This window comes from Nothoprocta perdicaria, unplaced genomic scaffold (genome assembly GCF_003342845.1).
Source record: "Nothoprocta perdicaria isolate Ctin4 unplaced genomic scaffold, notPer1 scaffold_149, whole genome shotgun sequence".
In the NCBI taxonomy this organism is placed as follows: Eukaryota; Metazoa; Chordata; class Aves; order Tinamiformes; family Tinamidae; genus Nothoprocta; species Nothoprocta perdicaria.
The window spans coordinates 1,963,748-1,980,503 of record NW_020454638.1 but is presented as its reverse complement, the minus strand read 5'-3'; the positions used below and the strand labels follow the sequence as shown (position 1 = coordinate 1,980,503).

The following is a 16,756-nucleotide window of genomic DNA, read 5'->3' as shown; positions in this document are numbered from 1 at the left end:
CCTGTAATGTAGGTGGGAAAGGGAGAACTAGAGGAGAACTAGGAGAGAACTAGGAAACTCTGTAAACTGCTATGAGGTCCACGCAGAGRTATTATTACTATCTATCACACTTTAAGAGATAACTATTCTTGACATAAAATTGTATGTCCTTGCCCTCTTTGGGCTAGAGTTGTTATCAGTTATGGGGTAAAGACAACAAATATATACAATGTGCAAAATAAATGTGCAAAATAAAACCCTAATGTAAAACTAAATCATTTCTACTACCTTTACAGAGCAAACTGACTGACTTAGAAACACTAGCTTTGCTGATAGCAGCTCTAAGCCATGATTTGGATCACAGAGGAGTAAACAACTCTTACATACAAAGGTAAGTCAGTCAGAGAGGAGGAGTTAAATARAAGCAAATGAATACCAAAATCAGAGAGTTCAATGAAGTGCAGCCTCGTTGATTTGGCAGTGTGAGGTTATACAGAGAAACGGGCATGGTGGATGCAGCAGACTCTGTAGAGCGTGCAGGGGCAACATCTCCTGGCGCCTCTTAACAATGTCCCTTTCCCCATTTCCCACAAAGTAGCAAATGGTCACAGCTCCTAAGGGAGTTCACATAGGAGAAAACATGCAACTTTTAACTAGTTGTTCACTGTTTTAAGTGCCTGTTTGCTCTCTGGTCTGAGCCACCACAGAGTTGGTATTTGGAGCCATCGCAATAATACAAAGGGTCCAAATTTCACTTGGAGCCCCGATTGTTTCACTCATCATTTAGCCAAGGTTTCCATGAATTTGAAACTGCTTTGGATAAGGTACATATTTAAAAATCACATTAGAAAGGGATGACTGTTTTGCACTGATTTGGGATCATCTGTGTTTTTCCCTTTTAAAATTTGCGCAAAGCAAGTACAAAACAAAAAGACAAAATACAGGTTTAAAACTTGAAACAAGATACTTTTATTTTTTACTAATCAAAATACTTCATTTTCATGTTACCAAAATGAAGCATTTCAACTATTATGAAATCTTCCCCTATTTTAATTTTTAGCTAAAAATTGTGGGGTTTTGTTGTTTTATTTATAATTCATTAATAGTTTCACTTCTTCCCAAAGACGAACTTCATTTTAAAGAACTCCACATATAAAAACATATGATTCTTTGTAAATAAACAGCTTGACTTAAGCATGGCTATAATGTAACTACTATGATATGGTAGTGTCCTGATCATACCAGAGATGGGGAAAAGACATCCAGAAATGTATACCTCTGTCTCTTTATGGCAGAGCTGGAGGCTGGTTTTGAAGGTACCTCTGGAAGAAATGATCTGCTCTTCTTGTTGTATGTAAAGTTAAGATATTAGGAGAGGAAAAGATTGTTTGAGGCAGAGAATACTAGTAGTACTCAGCAAGCTGAAGCAGGATAAATTCTTGCCTTTCAGATATATTGCTAATAATTACACTAACGCGTAAAGCAAAAAAAAAAAAAAAAAAAAAAAAAAAAAGAAAAAAAAGAAAGAAAAATAATGACCTTTTTCTAGCTTCTTAATAGTGGAATCTAACTTGCAGCCTTGCAACAATTTGAACCAGTTAGCTATTTTCTGCTTTATTTATTTAAAAATAAATTTCCTGGAAAACATCTGGAGATGCGTCATCTCCTCTCAAAAATGTCCTGGGAAAGTGTCATAGACAGCAAAATCGAACGTTCACACACACTGTAAAGCAGAGATGATTAAAGCTTACTAATTCTTTTTCGATACAAAGAGCTCAATGAATCTTGTTTTTTAAAATCCCTCATTTAAAATCTAACTGAAAAGTTATTTTTCCAGGAATGGATTGCTTCTGTTTCTCACTTGGAGGCAGGGAGAATGGATACTTGGCATATGATTCTTTTCTAAAGCAACAAGGCTTCAAAAATTAAAACTGTTCTGGTAGCAGAAATTACAGGAAATCGACTGTTTTAAGGTCTTTTGCAGGGCTTTTGTTTTGTTTTCCTTCCAAACCAACATGTAAAAAGAGCCAGCCTAGCCTATGAAAACTGTGTAACTGAGCCACTCCGTTCAGAAAGCAAGGGTGCTCCTTTGGCCTGGCCCCTGCCTGCTCTGTACAGCAGACAGAGGAACCTGGGTCTGCTTCTGATACTGGTGGCTTCCCAGACACCCAGAATACAGTCTCTGAGCACTGAGCAAGCCCTCATTTGGTGCCGTACTTGGGAAGATAACCTAAGATTTTTCTCACGTGTTGCTCTGTTCAGTCAGGGTGAATTTAGAAATAGTATGCATCCCAGTTAACTCAATGGGAATTTCACCCAGGATATGCTGGCACCATTTTACAATTTCTTTCCCTACAGAAACACAGGATTATTTGTGCTATACTACTTTTGCAGTGGTCTCAGAGGAGGTGCTGGGCAGCCAGCCCATAATCCTCAGGGGCTTGCATCCTTTAATCTTCCTTTCTGTATTTTTGTTTGTCTTTCCATCTTTCTCTCATTTTTGTGCTTTTAAATCCTTGGAGTCTCCTCTTCTGTCTTTTATAGTGAGTCTCTGTATGCAGTCAGTCACACAGGGACCCAATCCTGCAATCACTTACTCATGTGAATGATCCGTAACAGTATAAAAAGTCCCATGGAACTGTATGTTAGAAAAGGATTTCTCACATGCTTAGACATTTAACATTTTATAACAAGGTTATAATTATAGTACTAGATTCAGGATCAGCAACAAAACAGATTTCCAAGATCCCAAGTCAGTTAGAGTTGAGATAAACATTGTCGGAACAGGTGTTGAAAATGAAGACAAAAGCAGCAAAAGCTAAGAACCTTATTATGCAATAAGGAAGAGGAAGAAAACATAGAAATCCTGAGAGGAAGAACTGTCTTCTGCCTAAAGCTACGCAAAGCAATAAATTCTGTGTTAAAAACTCAACTTTAATATCTGTATTCCTACAGTTGGCTTTCTTTTTTCACTGCCTGTAATACAGCTGATATCCTGTTTCCCTTTGGATTTTGCACTAGGAGGAGGGAAAGTAATGATATTGAAGTAGTTTGATCATGAAGAGAGTAGCGATAAATGCATTATTGCTAAGATTAGTAGCCTAATAGGAAATAATTTGATAACTCGCCCCTGCAGCAAAGCCCAGTGAGGTCAACAGTTTTTGCATTGATACCATTGGGCCTTGCATGAGATTTGCACTATTACTTGCACACTTAATAGCTGAGCTGACTAATATGCTAGGAACTTCTCTAAAATGCCAAAAGACAAGCAAACAAACMAAAAAAAAGGCATTTAATAATTTCTGCTTTTGAAGGAACTTTTCTTTTTACCTTTCTTTTTCAAAGAAGAACTTCTACTCTTAAAAATGATTGTATGATTTTTCTCACTCTTTGTGTGCATTCGGTCTCTACAGGTAACAGAAGGTAAGAAACTAGAGTTGTCAGTGCCCTGATGAGGTAACAGCCTTGTCTTTATAGCCAATATGATGAAGTAACAGCTCAGCCTTGTAGCCGCACTTCCCCTGCCTCCTTTCAAATGCATTCATTCTGTTTGACCAATTACAGAAGGGTAAGGGGAAAGGAACAGGTTAAAAACAAGCATTTGAAGAGGTGAGTTGATACCATGGACATTAGATGGCCAACTAGTTTCTGGTTGAGTAATATATTTAATTTGATTTTTCAATATAATGTGTGCTTTTTTTTCTGCTCCTCAGAAGTGAACATCCACTAGCTCAACTGTACTGCCACTCAATCATGGAGCATCACCATTTTGATCAATGCCTTATGATCCTGAATAGTCCAGTGAGTGCCTCATTTCTGTGCATACTGAAGGAAGCTGTTCCCTGTTTCACTTTTATTTTTAGCTTTTGGATAGGTTCCCAACCTTATACATTCCTAAATGAACTTTATTCCTTTTTGGGTAAAGAAAGCAAAAGCAGCACTTTGGAAATTACAGTTCCATTTCTGAATGCCATCAAACATTTCCAAGTGTTGCCTGATAAGGGAAGCTTTGGTGATATCTTTTTGAGTACCTGCTTCCTTGGACCAAATGAAACAAAAGGCTTTGTTGCCGTTTTCATGGCCTCTTATGACCCACCGTACAAACTCCTGTCCTTGCTTTCATTTCAAGAAAACATTTCCGCCTACATATACACAAAGCAGTCCTGATGAGACCAAACCAAACATGGCTATTGTTGACATTCCAAAGGCCCAAGTGAAGCCAAACCAAAGTTAACTAAATATGCAAGTAAAACTACATTCTTCTTCTCCTATATTATTAATTAAGATCAGTTATTCAGGAGGCACAGTCATTTCAAAGCAATATATTTTCACTGTTTGTTTCCTATCACAGTCTTGGTAGTTTTGGCACTCTTCATGTAAGTAAGTCTCTTATTCAGATGGGAAAATATGGGGGAAAAAAGCAGAGGCAAATTGCTACTCCATCAGCTCTGTAAGGCTTCAGTTTGACAGTGGGCTGCATTTTATGTAATAGTTTGTTATTTATGTTGCTTAATAAAAGAAAAATATTTTAAGTTATATGAGTTTTATAAGCAGGTATGTATGAGCTTACTTTAGGAGAGGAAAGAAAGAAAATAAATGTTAGTATATGGCTCAGAGCAAATTGATTTCTGGTGGATGAATTTCACAGGCTTTGACATTGCTCTGAGTGCAGTTTCATTCAGTTAAGACACTGCTGCAGGACTGTTTGCCATTACTCAAGAACACTCGTATTTTTGTTTTCTAATTGAGGAATCTGCAAAAGGTAGCAGGATAAAAGCATAGCAACAGACACTAGTAAACAAATAAGAATGATTCAGCATTTAAGGGAGATTTTAGTATATTGGTGAGTTGTTGCTTATTTTATTGTTAACACTGTTTTGTTTTCTCTAAAGGGAAATCAGATTCTCAGCAGCCTTTCCATTGAAGAATACAAGGCCACACTGAAAATGATAAAACAAGCCATTCTTGCCACAGACTTAGCACTATATATAAAGTAAGTCTATATATACACTATATATAGCACTATATATAAAGCAAGTTCGGCTGGATAGTCTTAGTTGCATGTTTGGATTGTGTCAGCATGTTGTAATTTTTTTTCCTGTTTTTACTTATTTTAAAGGAGGAGGGGAGAGTTTTTTGAGCTTCTAAGGAAGAAGCAATTTAACTGGGAAGATCCTGTGCAGAAGGAGCTATTTTTGTAAGTAAATATGGATGATTAAAAAGCTGAATAATAACCGCTAGATTTTCCATGCCCCATTGCTGTGGATTTCAGTAAAACCATCAGATCTGTGTATTCCAGGCCTGTGCAAACTGGCACAGGTGACATTTGTCTAGCTCCGTAGCCTGCATAATCATTTTGCATAAGGAGCATGTGGAGTCTACCACATTATCAAACCCAGAACATCTTCATAACTTACTTTTTTTCTGACCCTGATTTTTCTTGAAACTGGATATTCTATTTAGTACTTGACTTGATGGCTACGTAAGTTTCACTGTACAATCATTCACAGATTTCTTTCTATATTTTTTTTTTCCTATAGAGCAATGCTGATGACTGCTTGTGATTTATCAGCCATAACCAAACCCTGGCCAGTTCAGCAACGGGTATATGCTTAATTTTAAGTTTTCCTAAACATAAGCTGTACATAATACATAATAGCCTCTGCTTCTTCCATCTAGACTCCCTTATTGGAAAAGTATTGGTAGAATGCAGAGCCTTAGGAAGCAATCCTTTAAAGAGCTAAAGGGAGGTTGAAGATTTTCTCCAGTATTTACAGCAGGATCTGTGCATTTAGCTATGTCATACAGCTAGCAGTAATCTGAAGGTATATTAGAATATTTTTTGTAGTTTTGAACATTTCTGTGTTATCATAAGGCACTGAACTAATGCAACACTCTACTTTAAAACAGCTGACCTTTGTATTTATTGTGCCAGCTGCTCAAGCTATCAAATATTCCAGCCATTTTACTCAATTGGCTTGTACTGTCCAAGTATCGGCACATGCAAGTGATCTCTTTTTTTTCCTGCACAGTGTGTGATGAACGTGTGATTCTAAATGCTAACTGTTAAGCTGGAGAGTCTAATGATAGCAGCTCCAACTTTGACATATTCTAAACTGAAATGATTTTTCAAACAGCAGGGGCCTAATGATTTTTAAGTGCAAGGTATCAGACTCCACAGGTAGAATATCCAGAAAGTAATAATTTAAAATCATTAGTGATCTTTGAAAATCATTGCTTTTAGTTCTAGATTTAAAATACAGTTCTTACCATTTATATTTTTAAATTTGTACATCAGTACCTTGCAGGATTATTTTGAGATTTAATCACTACATAGAGCAGCTTTGGTAGTAGTGTTTATTCAAGTCCAGAGTATTATACATAGACATGAGACAATACATGAATTTTTTATATTTCATGTATGTATTCTAATGATACATTGTATTCATCATATAGGCTAGAAGCTCTACACAGGAAAACTGCTTCAATCATAGGCAGCAATTAAACTTATATAGCTCTCACTGTGTGACATTTCTTACAGATTGCTGAGCTTGTAGCTACAGAGTTTTTTGACCAAGGAGATAAAGAACGGAAAGAACTCAACATAGAACCAACAGTAAGTAAGGGAATTGCACAGAATCACCTCTTTCAAACAGGACTTTGCACACCTTTCAACAGCCAACTTTTCTGCCAGTAACCACGGAACCAACTCCTTCCTTGTCTTCCTTTTTCCTCTGTGATTCACAAACTGTCTCATTCTCTTTGTCTCATTCACAAACTGTGATTCACAACACTGTCTCATTCTCTTTGAGCCAAAAGAACAGACAACATTATTTCCTCCAAAGCAGTACTGTTAAATTGCCTAGGAAATACATTTCTAGGTTGGTGCCTATTTGTGACTTATCCTGAGAATGTGAGTTTGTCTGTTCTTCTGGCAAAATGGGCAGTGCCAGTCCAAAGCTCTGAAGGCCAGTCATGCAGTCAAATTACTAGCATAACACACAAAGATACCCTGCTATGCTGAGCGTACTGTGCTTTCTAAGCTGCTACTATGTAATTCCAGCTTTCTCTTCAATTTTCTTTTTATATACTGTATTAAATATAAAAGTTATTTATATTAAATATAAAGGTTATTTACTTTTCTTTTTCAGGATCTAATGAACAGAGAGAAGAAGAATAAAATTCCCAGCATGCAGGTTGGATTCATAGATGCCGTTTGTTTACAGCTGTATGAGGTAGAGTACATAAAAAAGGACTGCAAATATCTAAAACCAGAACAGCTCACTGTCGCCTGTAATAAGTGCAAATTCAAAATTAGAATCAAGTTTGTTGTAGTTCCTTATCTAAAAAAGATGAATTACTTTGGTATATCTTACATACGTTTCATTGCTATGATTATTATTTGCCATTAAAAACTTTTGTTGTATAATTTTTTTAAAACAGTAAACGCTGGCTTCTGGGAAGCGAGTGTTAGATCTCTCTGTTATATTTCTGGTTCTGCCAGTGAGCTGCTTTGAGTTTTAGGAGAAGGCACAAATATCCACTTTGCTAACAATGAAAATAATAGTATCCATCTACTATACCGATGAAGACTTTTCTTAAAATATTTTTTAAACATTCTGAATTTGTCAAGCAAAAAGCGACATGCCATATATAGGAAATTCAACTGAGGTTAACATTACCCATCCCTTTTTTTTCTCCCTGTCTCGTCACACACACAAAAAATGCACGAGGGAACTGGAAATGTTTTTCAACCTAGTCACAAACTGCTCTATGCAGGTATTTGGTGAGATATAGTGTGAAATTTTAAGAGCGCTTTTTGGTTGTTAAATATAACCTGGTTTACATGTTCTTAATTTATTTCAGGCTTTAACACACATATCAGAGGCCTGCTACCCCTTACTGGATGGCTGTAGAAAAAATAGGCAGAAATGGCAATCGTTAGCTGAACAACAAGAAAAGAATCTAATTAATGGAGAAAGCAGTCAAGCTAAACGGAACTGAGGTGCTTATTTGACAACCATAAGCTTAAGTACACACCGAAGACAATAATTGGGGAGTACTGCATTTTGCTAATCACTGTATGGATTTGGCTTATGTTTTGCCACTGCTGTATTATTTTTCCACTTTTTAAAACATAGCATGACCATGTATATGCCAAGGTTATATAAAGATTGTATATTTCCTCTATTTAATCTGAGTGAAATGGAAAAAAGATTTGCTGAGTTAGTTTATCCTACCCTGTTCTCCCAGATGGTACGAGTGCAGTTACTTGACTATCCTTGACAGCCTATTACTTCAGAGATGTATATAGTTGTTTAGGGATCATGTTTGGCCAGTATGTTAAAGACTACTGTATTTGGCACCTTTTTTCCTCTTTTGGTCATGTTGTGTTAGGGTATTAAAAATGAGGAGCCGTGCTGACTGTTCTCTTCCCAGGGGCTTAGAGGAAGGTTTAGGACTAACTCTGGGGAGCCTAATCCAGCATATACTATGCTAACCTTCCAGGAGACAGAATGGCACTTTGAAATGGGAAAGCCCCAGAATTTGTTTACCCAGTGGCTTTTTCACATTAGAAGAATATCACAACAAAATGTCTTACATTTGGAGAAGCATTAAAAAAAAAAAAGAGCCAGCCAATTGCTAGACAATGGGGCCTTTTGAGTCTCAACACTGAAATGTCTCAGTTATTCATGGATAAGGATATCTGCTTAACAAATGCTAAAAAATCGCAACTCCACATAAATTGACAAGCTGACTTGGAAGAAGGCTGCAAGAAGCAAAGCAGAAAAATGTTCCTTCTTAGGAAACTAAACAAGATTGGTTTTGTATACTGGCTTTCTCTTCATCCTGAAGATAAATTTAACATCATCATAACCACCAGAAACAAGACAGGAAAGGTAGAAGAGCATGTGGCTGTAAGAGCAAGAGCTGAGAGTTTGATTCAGAATGACCCGGGCATGGCAGACTTCCGGCAACTGTTAGTGATTCTGATTCCTTTAGGCCAGTGCTGTTGTGAAATGACTATGACCACTTTTAAGAACTGTTTGAGATTTCAGAAAGTTTTATGATAACATTTTTTTACAAATCATTTTGAGCACTAGTTGCTTTCAACAATTATTAATCAACAAGTCTTAAAAAAAAAAAAAAGTTTTTGGAAGTTTTCAGAAGACCAAAAACAGCTGAGAATACTACAGAAATTTACCATTTGTGTAGGAAACTTAACAAATATTAAAATAGAGAAAAAGAAACAACTAACTTGCAGTAGGAAAAGGAGGAACTGACATTTAAATGATCCCTGCGAAGCAATTAAAGAAAATATATATATATAAGGCAAATCCAAAACATACTGCCTAAGAGAAGTCTGTATAGACCTCTCTTTCTAGGATTACAAGCTTAATGTCATCAGTGTAAGACTGGTTAGTAACAGGGATGCAACTTTGGTGCATGCACCAACAAAAATGTTAAGTATTTAAATCTGTAACAACAAATCTTTAATTAAAATTGGCAATAGTTCTAGGTAAGATACATACATTTGGGATTGTACGTTGAAGTACGAGAGTTTATTAGTATCAAAGTAATCCAGAAAATTCTAGTTGGAAACTACAAAAATTCTTCTTTCCCGGGAAAGAATTAATTATAGCAGCTGGCCCTCCAAAAAAAAAAAATGAAAGCAATCTCTCTTTATCAGTCTCTATTGAGATAAAAAGTACCAGAAGTTACTAAAAGATGAAGCAGATATTTCAAAATATTCTACAATACTGAGTTCTATAATAAGTTATTAAAATGTAGGCAGAAATATTCTTATGGTSTGCAGCATTTCTCCCAACCTGATTTTTTTTGTTACTGGTAGAATTCTATTTCAAATTTAAATAATTACCAATGATACATTATTTCACATAAWTTTGAAAACATTTTTCTATGAAAGTATTTACAGTAATGGCTATTTTTTCAAAATTTCCAAAAAGTTATGGAATACTGTAATAATTTAGAATTTCAGGGGCACTGTTATATAGTAGTTCATATGTGTATTTATACACATACACTGTACAAGGTGTGTGTATGTTTAGAATATACATCTTATATATGTAGAAAAACTATAATGCTCCCCTCAGAAGTTTTCAGTTCCTTTTTGAAAAACAGGACATTTCACTTCAGGATTTTTATAGCCCTTGTGTCTTCTTTCTTTTCCTTGGATGTTTCAAACACTGAAACAGAATCATTAACTAAGTCAGCTGGTAGGATATATATTTAATATAGATCTGAACAAAGTATATGTATATAAAGGTGTATTCTGCTAGTACAGCTGAGATTAGAAATTAATGGTAACACAGCAAATTGACCATAGCAMTATTACAGTATAGTGACATATAATTTGCATTAAGATCCAAATATTTATATTTCTCTGCTATATTGTGTGTTCAGCATAACTTTATGACAAATTTGTAACTGTATACAGAGGAGTGCTGGATTCATACTTTTGACTTGAGAAAAACAAACGTAACAGGTTGCATTTTTTAAAAGTTCCATTTAAAATGTACAGTCATACAGTATATGCATTTATTTAGGTAGTCATCTTTACACCTTTAAACCACAGAATTTCTTCCATTTCAAAGATCAAAACAAATACAAAAATATAGATTATAGCAAATATACCATCTAAATGTTGTCTTAATTCACCTGTACTTATATGCATTTCTACAAAACGAAGCCTTTTAAACTACTGCTGCAAGGGCCTTAAAAGAGTAGTTTGCTCCATAAATTCAGTGATTAAGTTATTTATATGGTGTTTTGGTTTGCCCGAAAGTAAAATCAAAGGTGGTGGTTTTGTCTCATGGCTTTTCTGAAGAATGTGTGCAGAAAAAAATTTCTTACATTTTATAATATAGGTAGGTGACTACATGAAAAATACGAGGCTGTTCTCTGCCTGAAATATATTGCATTCAAAGCTCAACATTTGCAAACCTAGCTACTGAATTATAGCCATGCAGTCATTAATTTCATCATAGGTTGTACATCCAATTATTTTAATCAGCTCTCAAACATATTCAGTCCTAATTCATATTACCTAGATAAAGAAATCAGTAAGGACTGTGCAAGGTATAAACTGAAATGGAATTTATCAATTTATTTGTTCATTCGTAATTCCACTACAGATATTGTGAAATTTAATGTTGAAATTCTTAGGTGCAGAATTTGTRCCACTATGTTTTTAATATATTTCTCAAAAAATGCATCTAAGTTAGGATCCTGTTTGTTCTCAGACACACATGTATTTTCCTATGAAGTCACTCCACAGCTGAGTTTAGTACTTAGAGAACATTTGACTTTTCCTCTTCTAAAAATAACACATATTAACATCTAAAAATTTGTTGATTGACCCTAGCTCTAGTTAAAAAGAACAGCAAGGCTGTGTAGATAGCACTTAGTTTCCAAGAAATTATTCRCTCATTTAATATTAGCTGTAGAATGCATAGGTTTTACACTATCTCACACAGTAGAAGGAGGAGAAAAATAAACCATCCGTCTTTAATGTCTTATTTGTAATTCAGATAGTATTGCTCTTTGATAAGTAGTTAAGAGTGGATCACTCAGATCTGTGCAGAATCCAAGTACAAGTGGGCTAGTTCACTAAGTGAACTAGTGTTCACTAAAAGTGAATAAAGTATTCCACTGACTGCTAGCCCTTAGAAGAAGGGACTGCAGCCTGATTTTATGCATTGCTCTCTGCCAACTGGAAACACAAAGGTAAGTTTTTGAACTCCTTTCCAACCATATTATTTGGCACTGGCATGCACTGCTAGTTTCAGAGCAATGTCTAATTCATATTTAAGATTTTTCAAATCTTAATAATTGATTATTTCAACCCAGGGTAGAGAAATCTAAAATTAGGAGGCGTTGCTTGAGCAAACTGGTTTGGCCTCCTTGAATTATGCATAAGAATCATAGTGGGGACTGCTGATAGAAAAAACATGAAACTCAAAATAAATTCATATACTTGTAAGGATTTTATAGAGACCTCACCTTCAAGGCAAAGTTTTACATTAGCTTTAGAAATCTTGTCTCTGGCACACTGTAGGTTCATCATGTCAAATCACATGCAGTTTACAATCCACCGATTTAGCTGTATGTTACAATTGCCCACTCTACAACACAACCCCAGGGAGCTTCTGCAGGGACATGCGCTAGTTTGAAAGAGAAGCTTGAAGTTTGGAGCTTAAACAGAAATTTTAGTTTGCCCAAAGGATGAGAAATAACAAGGGCTGCAGTTTCAGTTTGGATTTTATAGGAATAAGAAATATTATAAAGTCTAGCCTGGCAGTTAGTGCACTTGCTTAAAACAGAAAACTGTGACATCAAGATATTTTATCTTTGTCATTGCTACATGAATGAAAATTGCATGGGAAACTCTACCTTCCACATACAGAGGTATGTTTCCATTGAGAAACTCATATCTAAGTACCACTGTTTGTAAATGTATAAYAATGTTACAATGCTATCTGAAGAGCTAGTTTCCATTCACTGAGCTTGTCATGTCAGGGCCTAGGATATGCTTAAATGCCCATTTGAAGTTAACTAAATGATTCTCATTTACCTCAGTGGGAGTTTGATTGAGTTGTATAGAAAGTAAAGGAATGGGTCAAAACTACCCGTTTGCCTATACATATAAAGAGGGACCAAACTCTTACCCTTGGTAACACCTGCTTTACCTATTCTTTAGTGTATTCAGCTATTCCTGCTGATGTCCAAGGTACCTTACAGATGTAACTGAAGTTAGAATTTGAGCCCTCTACGTCTTCATATGGCAGACACACAAGTGTGTCTCTTAAAAGAATGTAGTGTTAAATGCACTGTAAATAGTTTTAATATACACTTCTATTATAGTTTAATAAAAATCTTAATCACAGTCACTAGCCACTGAGTTTGTCTATTTGTATTCTTTTAACTTTTAAAAATCTTTGAACAAATATATAGTTTCTGGGCACAGTATTTTTGTACCAGGTTGATGGGGTTATTCTGTATATTATGTTCTGCTCTGTAGTAGTAGTGAAGTCATACAAATGTACAAGCAAGATTGTAACTGTCCCACAACTCTTTAGTAAAACTATTTACGTTAGTTTTGTGAATCATTTGTCCTCCTTAGTACACAGTTAGAGAACATAGGTTGTTTTCTGTGKTAAGACTGCTGCTTAGCTACTTCTTTTCCACATTCTTCTCTTTGTATTGTTTTCATGATTTGTAAAATAAAAATGGCCAATATCAATTTAATTTTACTGTCTGATAGTATTATTGAGGTTGAATCAATAATCAGTGATTATCTGATAATCAAAATCAACATTGACTATTCTTTCATTCAAATAATTGCTTCTGTAAGTGTTTATTGCATATATTAACAACTTCTCTGGGTCCTTCTATTGAGAAGAACTTCACTATTAATATCRATACTCCTAAAATAAGCACTGTCAGTGGCATGGTATTCTTTGTCAAAAAGCAGTAAAAATAAAATAATTCACTCCYATTAACCACTAGAGAGCACTACAACTACACTTACCAGGAATTGTCAGAAAGCAGGCTATTGCACAAGTAGAAGTGGCAAATACAACTGTGGGAATTATGTGAATAAACTCGTCAATATTCATCCTCACCTTCTGCCCTCAAGTATCAATTTATTGTGGGCAACAGTATAAAAGATATATTAAAATAGTCAATCCAGTGACTTCAGACAAAAACATGAGAAACATTTTTGACAATAAAGCTACATCTTGTGTAAAGTGCTGGTGAAGAAATAGATCCAGACCAGCAGGCTTCTTGGCACTTCCTCTTCTTTGCCAGTTAAGTTCTCTGCAGCAACACTCCTGGCCTGATTTTTTTTTAGCTCTAGGCGAAACCAACAAGTATGTACATCCCTGACAAACAACAGTGCTATTCAAAAAGTTATGAAGGGCGAGATTTAGTCCAGCACAAAACATGAGCACTGTTTGCCCAAACCAACTGCAATTGGCAAGTGCAACTGAACAACTGTCTATGTACATACACATATATCTGGTAACCACGTGCTGCTGGGACTGCAAGCTTTCCACCTCTCACCAGCTTGGTCATGCTCCTACTGGACTACTTAAATATTTGACTTATTTCCTGATAAGCAGCACAGTTTTTAACTAGGAGTATTAGAATATGCTCCTTAACTGCTCCAGAAAAGAATATAGCCTTGAAGTAGGGTGTTTTTTCTTGAAAGGGTGAAAAACAATCTGACACATCATGCACAACCACACAGACTCTTTCACAAATGGAAAAGTCAACGGCCTGTTCCTCCAGACCTATTTTTCATAATAGCTATATAAGCTTTATTGGAAACACATTGCACGTTCCTCTGAGATCTCAGTTTTTAAGAATTTAATGAAATAATTTAGATGTATGAGTGCTACAGTGCCTCTTGAGCTTTAGGTTTTTCRCTGCAATTATTCTCAATCCAGAATATTTCTAAATGTCTGGTTGTCTGTTTTCCCCCAATAGTCCAAAAGTCTCTCATTTAAGATGATTTTTTTTTTTTTTTTTACATTTTCAAGAGACTAAGCTGTTTTCTTCATATAGATGTATTATTTCCTGTTCTGAATCAATACTATCAAGATAAAATCCCCTTTCCTGATGAATTATCAGGATAACCAATTCATACATAGTCTGTTTCTGTAAGGTAATACATCTGTACTTTATCTTTACGTGAGTTTCTTTTGTTTTAACACCAAAGTATGAAGTACACTGCTGTAGCAAAGATACAGTATATCAGAATGTATACTGTAGCACGTACATATAATACACTAGAATACTTCCTTTGAATAAACAACGTTTATTTGTCCAACACAAGATCTTTAAAGAAAAACACACACACACAGAGTAAAATACATAGTTAACTCATACCACTAGGTGTGATGTATGTGTATTTCTTTGAAATATTCTTTGTAGCATTTAAGTCACTGCCGTAAGTGATTTTATGATCACAAGAGATTTTCACAGAAGTGAAAATTCATTTTACAGATAAACAGGGGGATTAACTTGATCAAGGTCACAGGGAAAGTGTGTTTCTGAGCTGGAAGCAGAATCAAGATCTGGGTCCTGACTGTATTTATGCTGGCAATGGGTCAATACCACCCCTTCTTTCCTCACTGAAACTAGGCCAGATTCAACTATTTCTGGTAACTCTAAGACTCATTTTAGGATGAACCAATGAATGAAGCAAATTCCAAAGCTGGCAGAGCTTTAAGCAACTCCTACATTTTCCTTCTACATTTTTTAAACTGAAGCTATTGGTTCATGTTCTTCAGTTCTCTCCAATAATCAATGCTTAAATCGTGCAGCACTTCATGGACCACTATCATTAGACACAAATTAAAAGAGTGTATATAGATGCATGAGTGTAAACTTTAAGATCCAGAGCTGACTACTAACTTATCACACAAATGGATTCTATACTCACAGAAAACTCCCAAGTAATCTTCAGAAGTTGAATCTTGATGTTGAATGGGTTGCAGTATCATCAGCAACAAGAATATTCTTCCTGAACAGCAACAAAAAAGAAAAAAAAAAGTGCTTGAGCATGATCTAATTCTGCTGCAATACATCATCCAATTGCAATATGTACTTCAAGGTGGTATTATTTAGGCTAAACTATTTAGGCCAAACTAAGCTCCTTATTTATAGATCATTTATAGTTACACTAGAGTTGGCTTACTGATGTGAGATCATGCAGACATACCCCAAAGCAATAAACTATCTGGTGTGTTCTACTGAGTTACAGGGATTTGATTCCGTTTCCATTGTGTTTAGCAAATTTCATACTACACCTGCTAAAACTGCAAGTTCACGCACATCTGAGGTACTTCAATTTTAATTCTTGAAATAAAAGTGTGAGCCAATAGAAAGTTAACATGGGTATAAGAGAAGAAAAGAAAGAATTAATTGCCAYGTCCATGTAAATATGAGTTTTGAGCTCCCTGGCAGAAATCAGTTAATCTGCATGACTTTAACATGATTCACATTTATGCAATTTATGTATTTTAATATGTATATCTTAGCCTTGAGCCAATTATCATTCCATGGAGTTATACTGTTCTACCTTTTAGGCTGAACAACTTGAAGACAAGACACAATAAATGGGCAGAAGAATTTAACTCTCTGCATAAGCATTTTTTTCACCCTGATCTTTGAAATCTCATTGTCAAATTTCACAGTATAATCTGATGTGATATGTACTTGATTATCAGAGATTGGCATGATGAGATTAGTATGACCATATAAGTTAATAATTTATATTCATCCACCTCATTTAAAGATCAAACTTCAAAGTTAAGATGTTTTGTAGCCTGTTTCTACTATTCTAAAACTGACAAGCTAAAAAATAAGCCATAAAGAAAACTATTCAGTCAAAAAACACAATAGCCATGATTTGCTTGCAACCAGCAACACTAGGAAAAAGCTTTATTAATGCATTATCCAAGCAAAAATTGTACTTGCGAAAACTGTGCAAGGAAAGGTTACAGTACAAAAAGGASACATTTTGTGGAATATTCAAAACAATTATACAAATAATTTCMATCACAACTTTAAAGCAGAGCTAACCAGAAAAGAGATTTTATATGGAACTCAAAGAATTTTGAATAAGGTGCACATGGTAAGATTTTTACATGGAAAAAAACAGCAGTCACATTTTACTGTGCTAATATTCATAAACAATTCATATAAAATGGAATAAAGGAAAAAAATACAGCTACTACTACAGGCC

The 16,756-nt window shown here is 35.2% G+C and overlaps 1 protein-coding gene across 3 annotated transcripts in view; it reads left to right on the top strand.

Annotated features, from left to right (window-relative positions):
• Positions 1–8,995, top strand: part of PDE5A (phosphodiesterase 5A) — a 49,356-nt gene extending 40,361 nt beyond the window's left edge. For all 3 annotated transcript variants that reach the window (XM_026034581.1, XM_026034585.1, XM_026034584.1), the window contains exons 14-21: positions 276–370; positions 3,693–3,780; positions 4,872–4,972; positions 5,099–5,176; positions 5,520–5,583; positions 6,521–6,595; positions 7,131–7,214; positions 7,846–8,995. In XM_026034581.1, coding sequence (XP_025890366.1) covers positions 276–370; positions 3,693–3,780; positions 4,872–4,972; positions 5,099–5,176; positions 5,520–5,583; positions 6,521–6,595; positions 7,131–7,214; positions 7,846–7,983 — 723 coding nt within the window. In that variant the 3' untranslated portion in view covers positions 7,984–8,995. The remainder of the gene's footprint in view (positions 1–275; positions 371–3,692; positions 3,781–4,871; positions 4,973–5,098; positions 5,177–5,519; positions 5,584–6,520; positions 6,596–7,130; positions 7,215–7,845) is intronic.
• Positions 8,996–16,756: the final 7,761 nt, after the last annotated feature.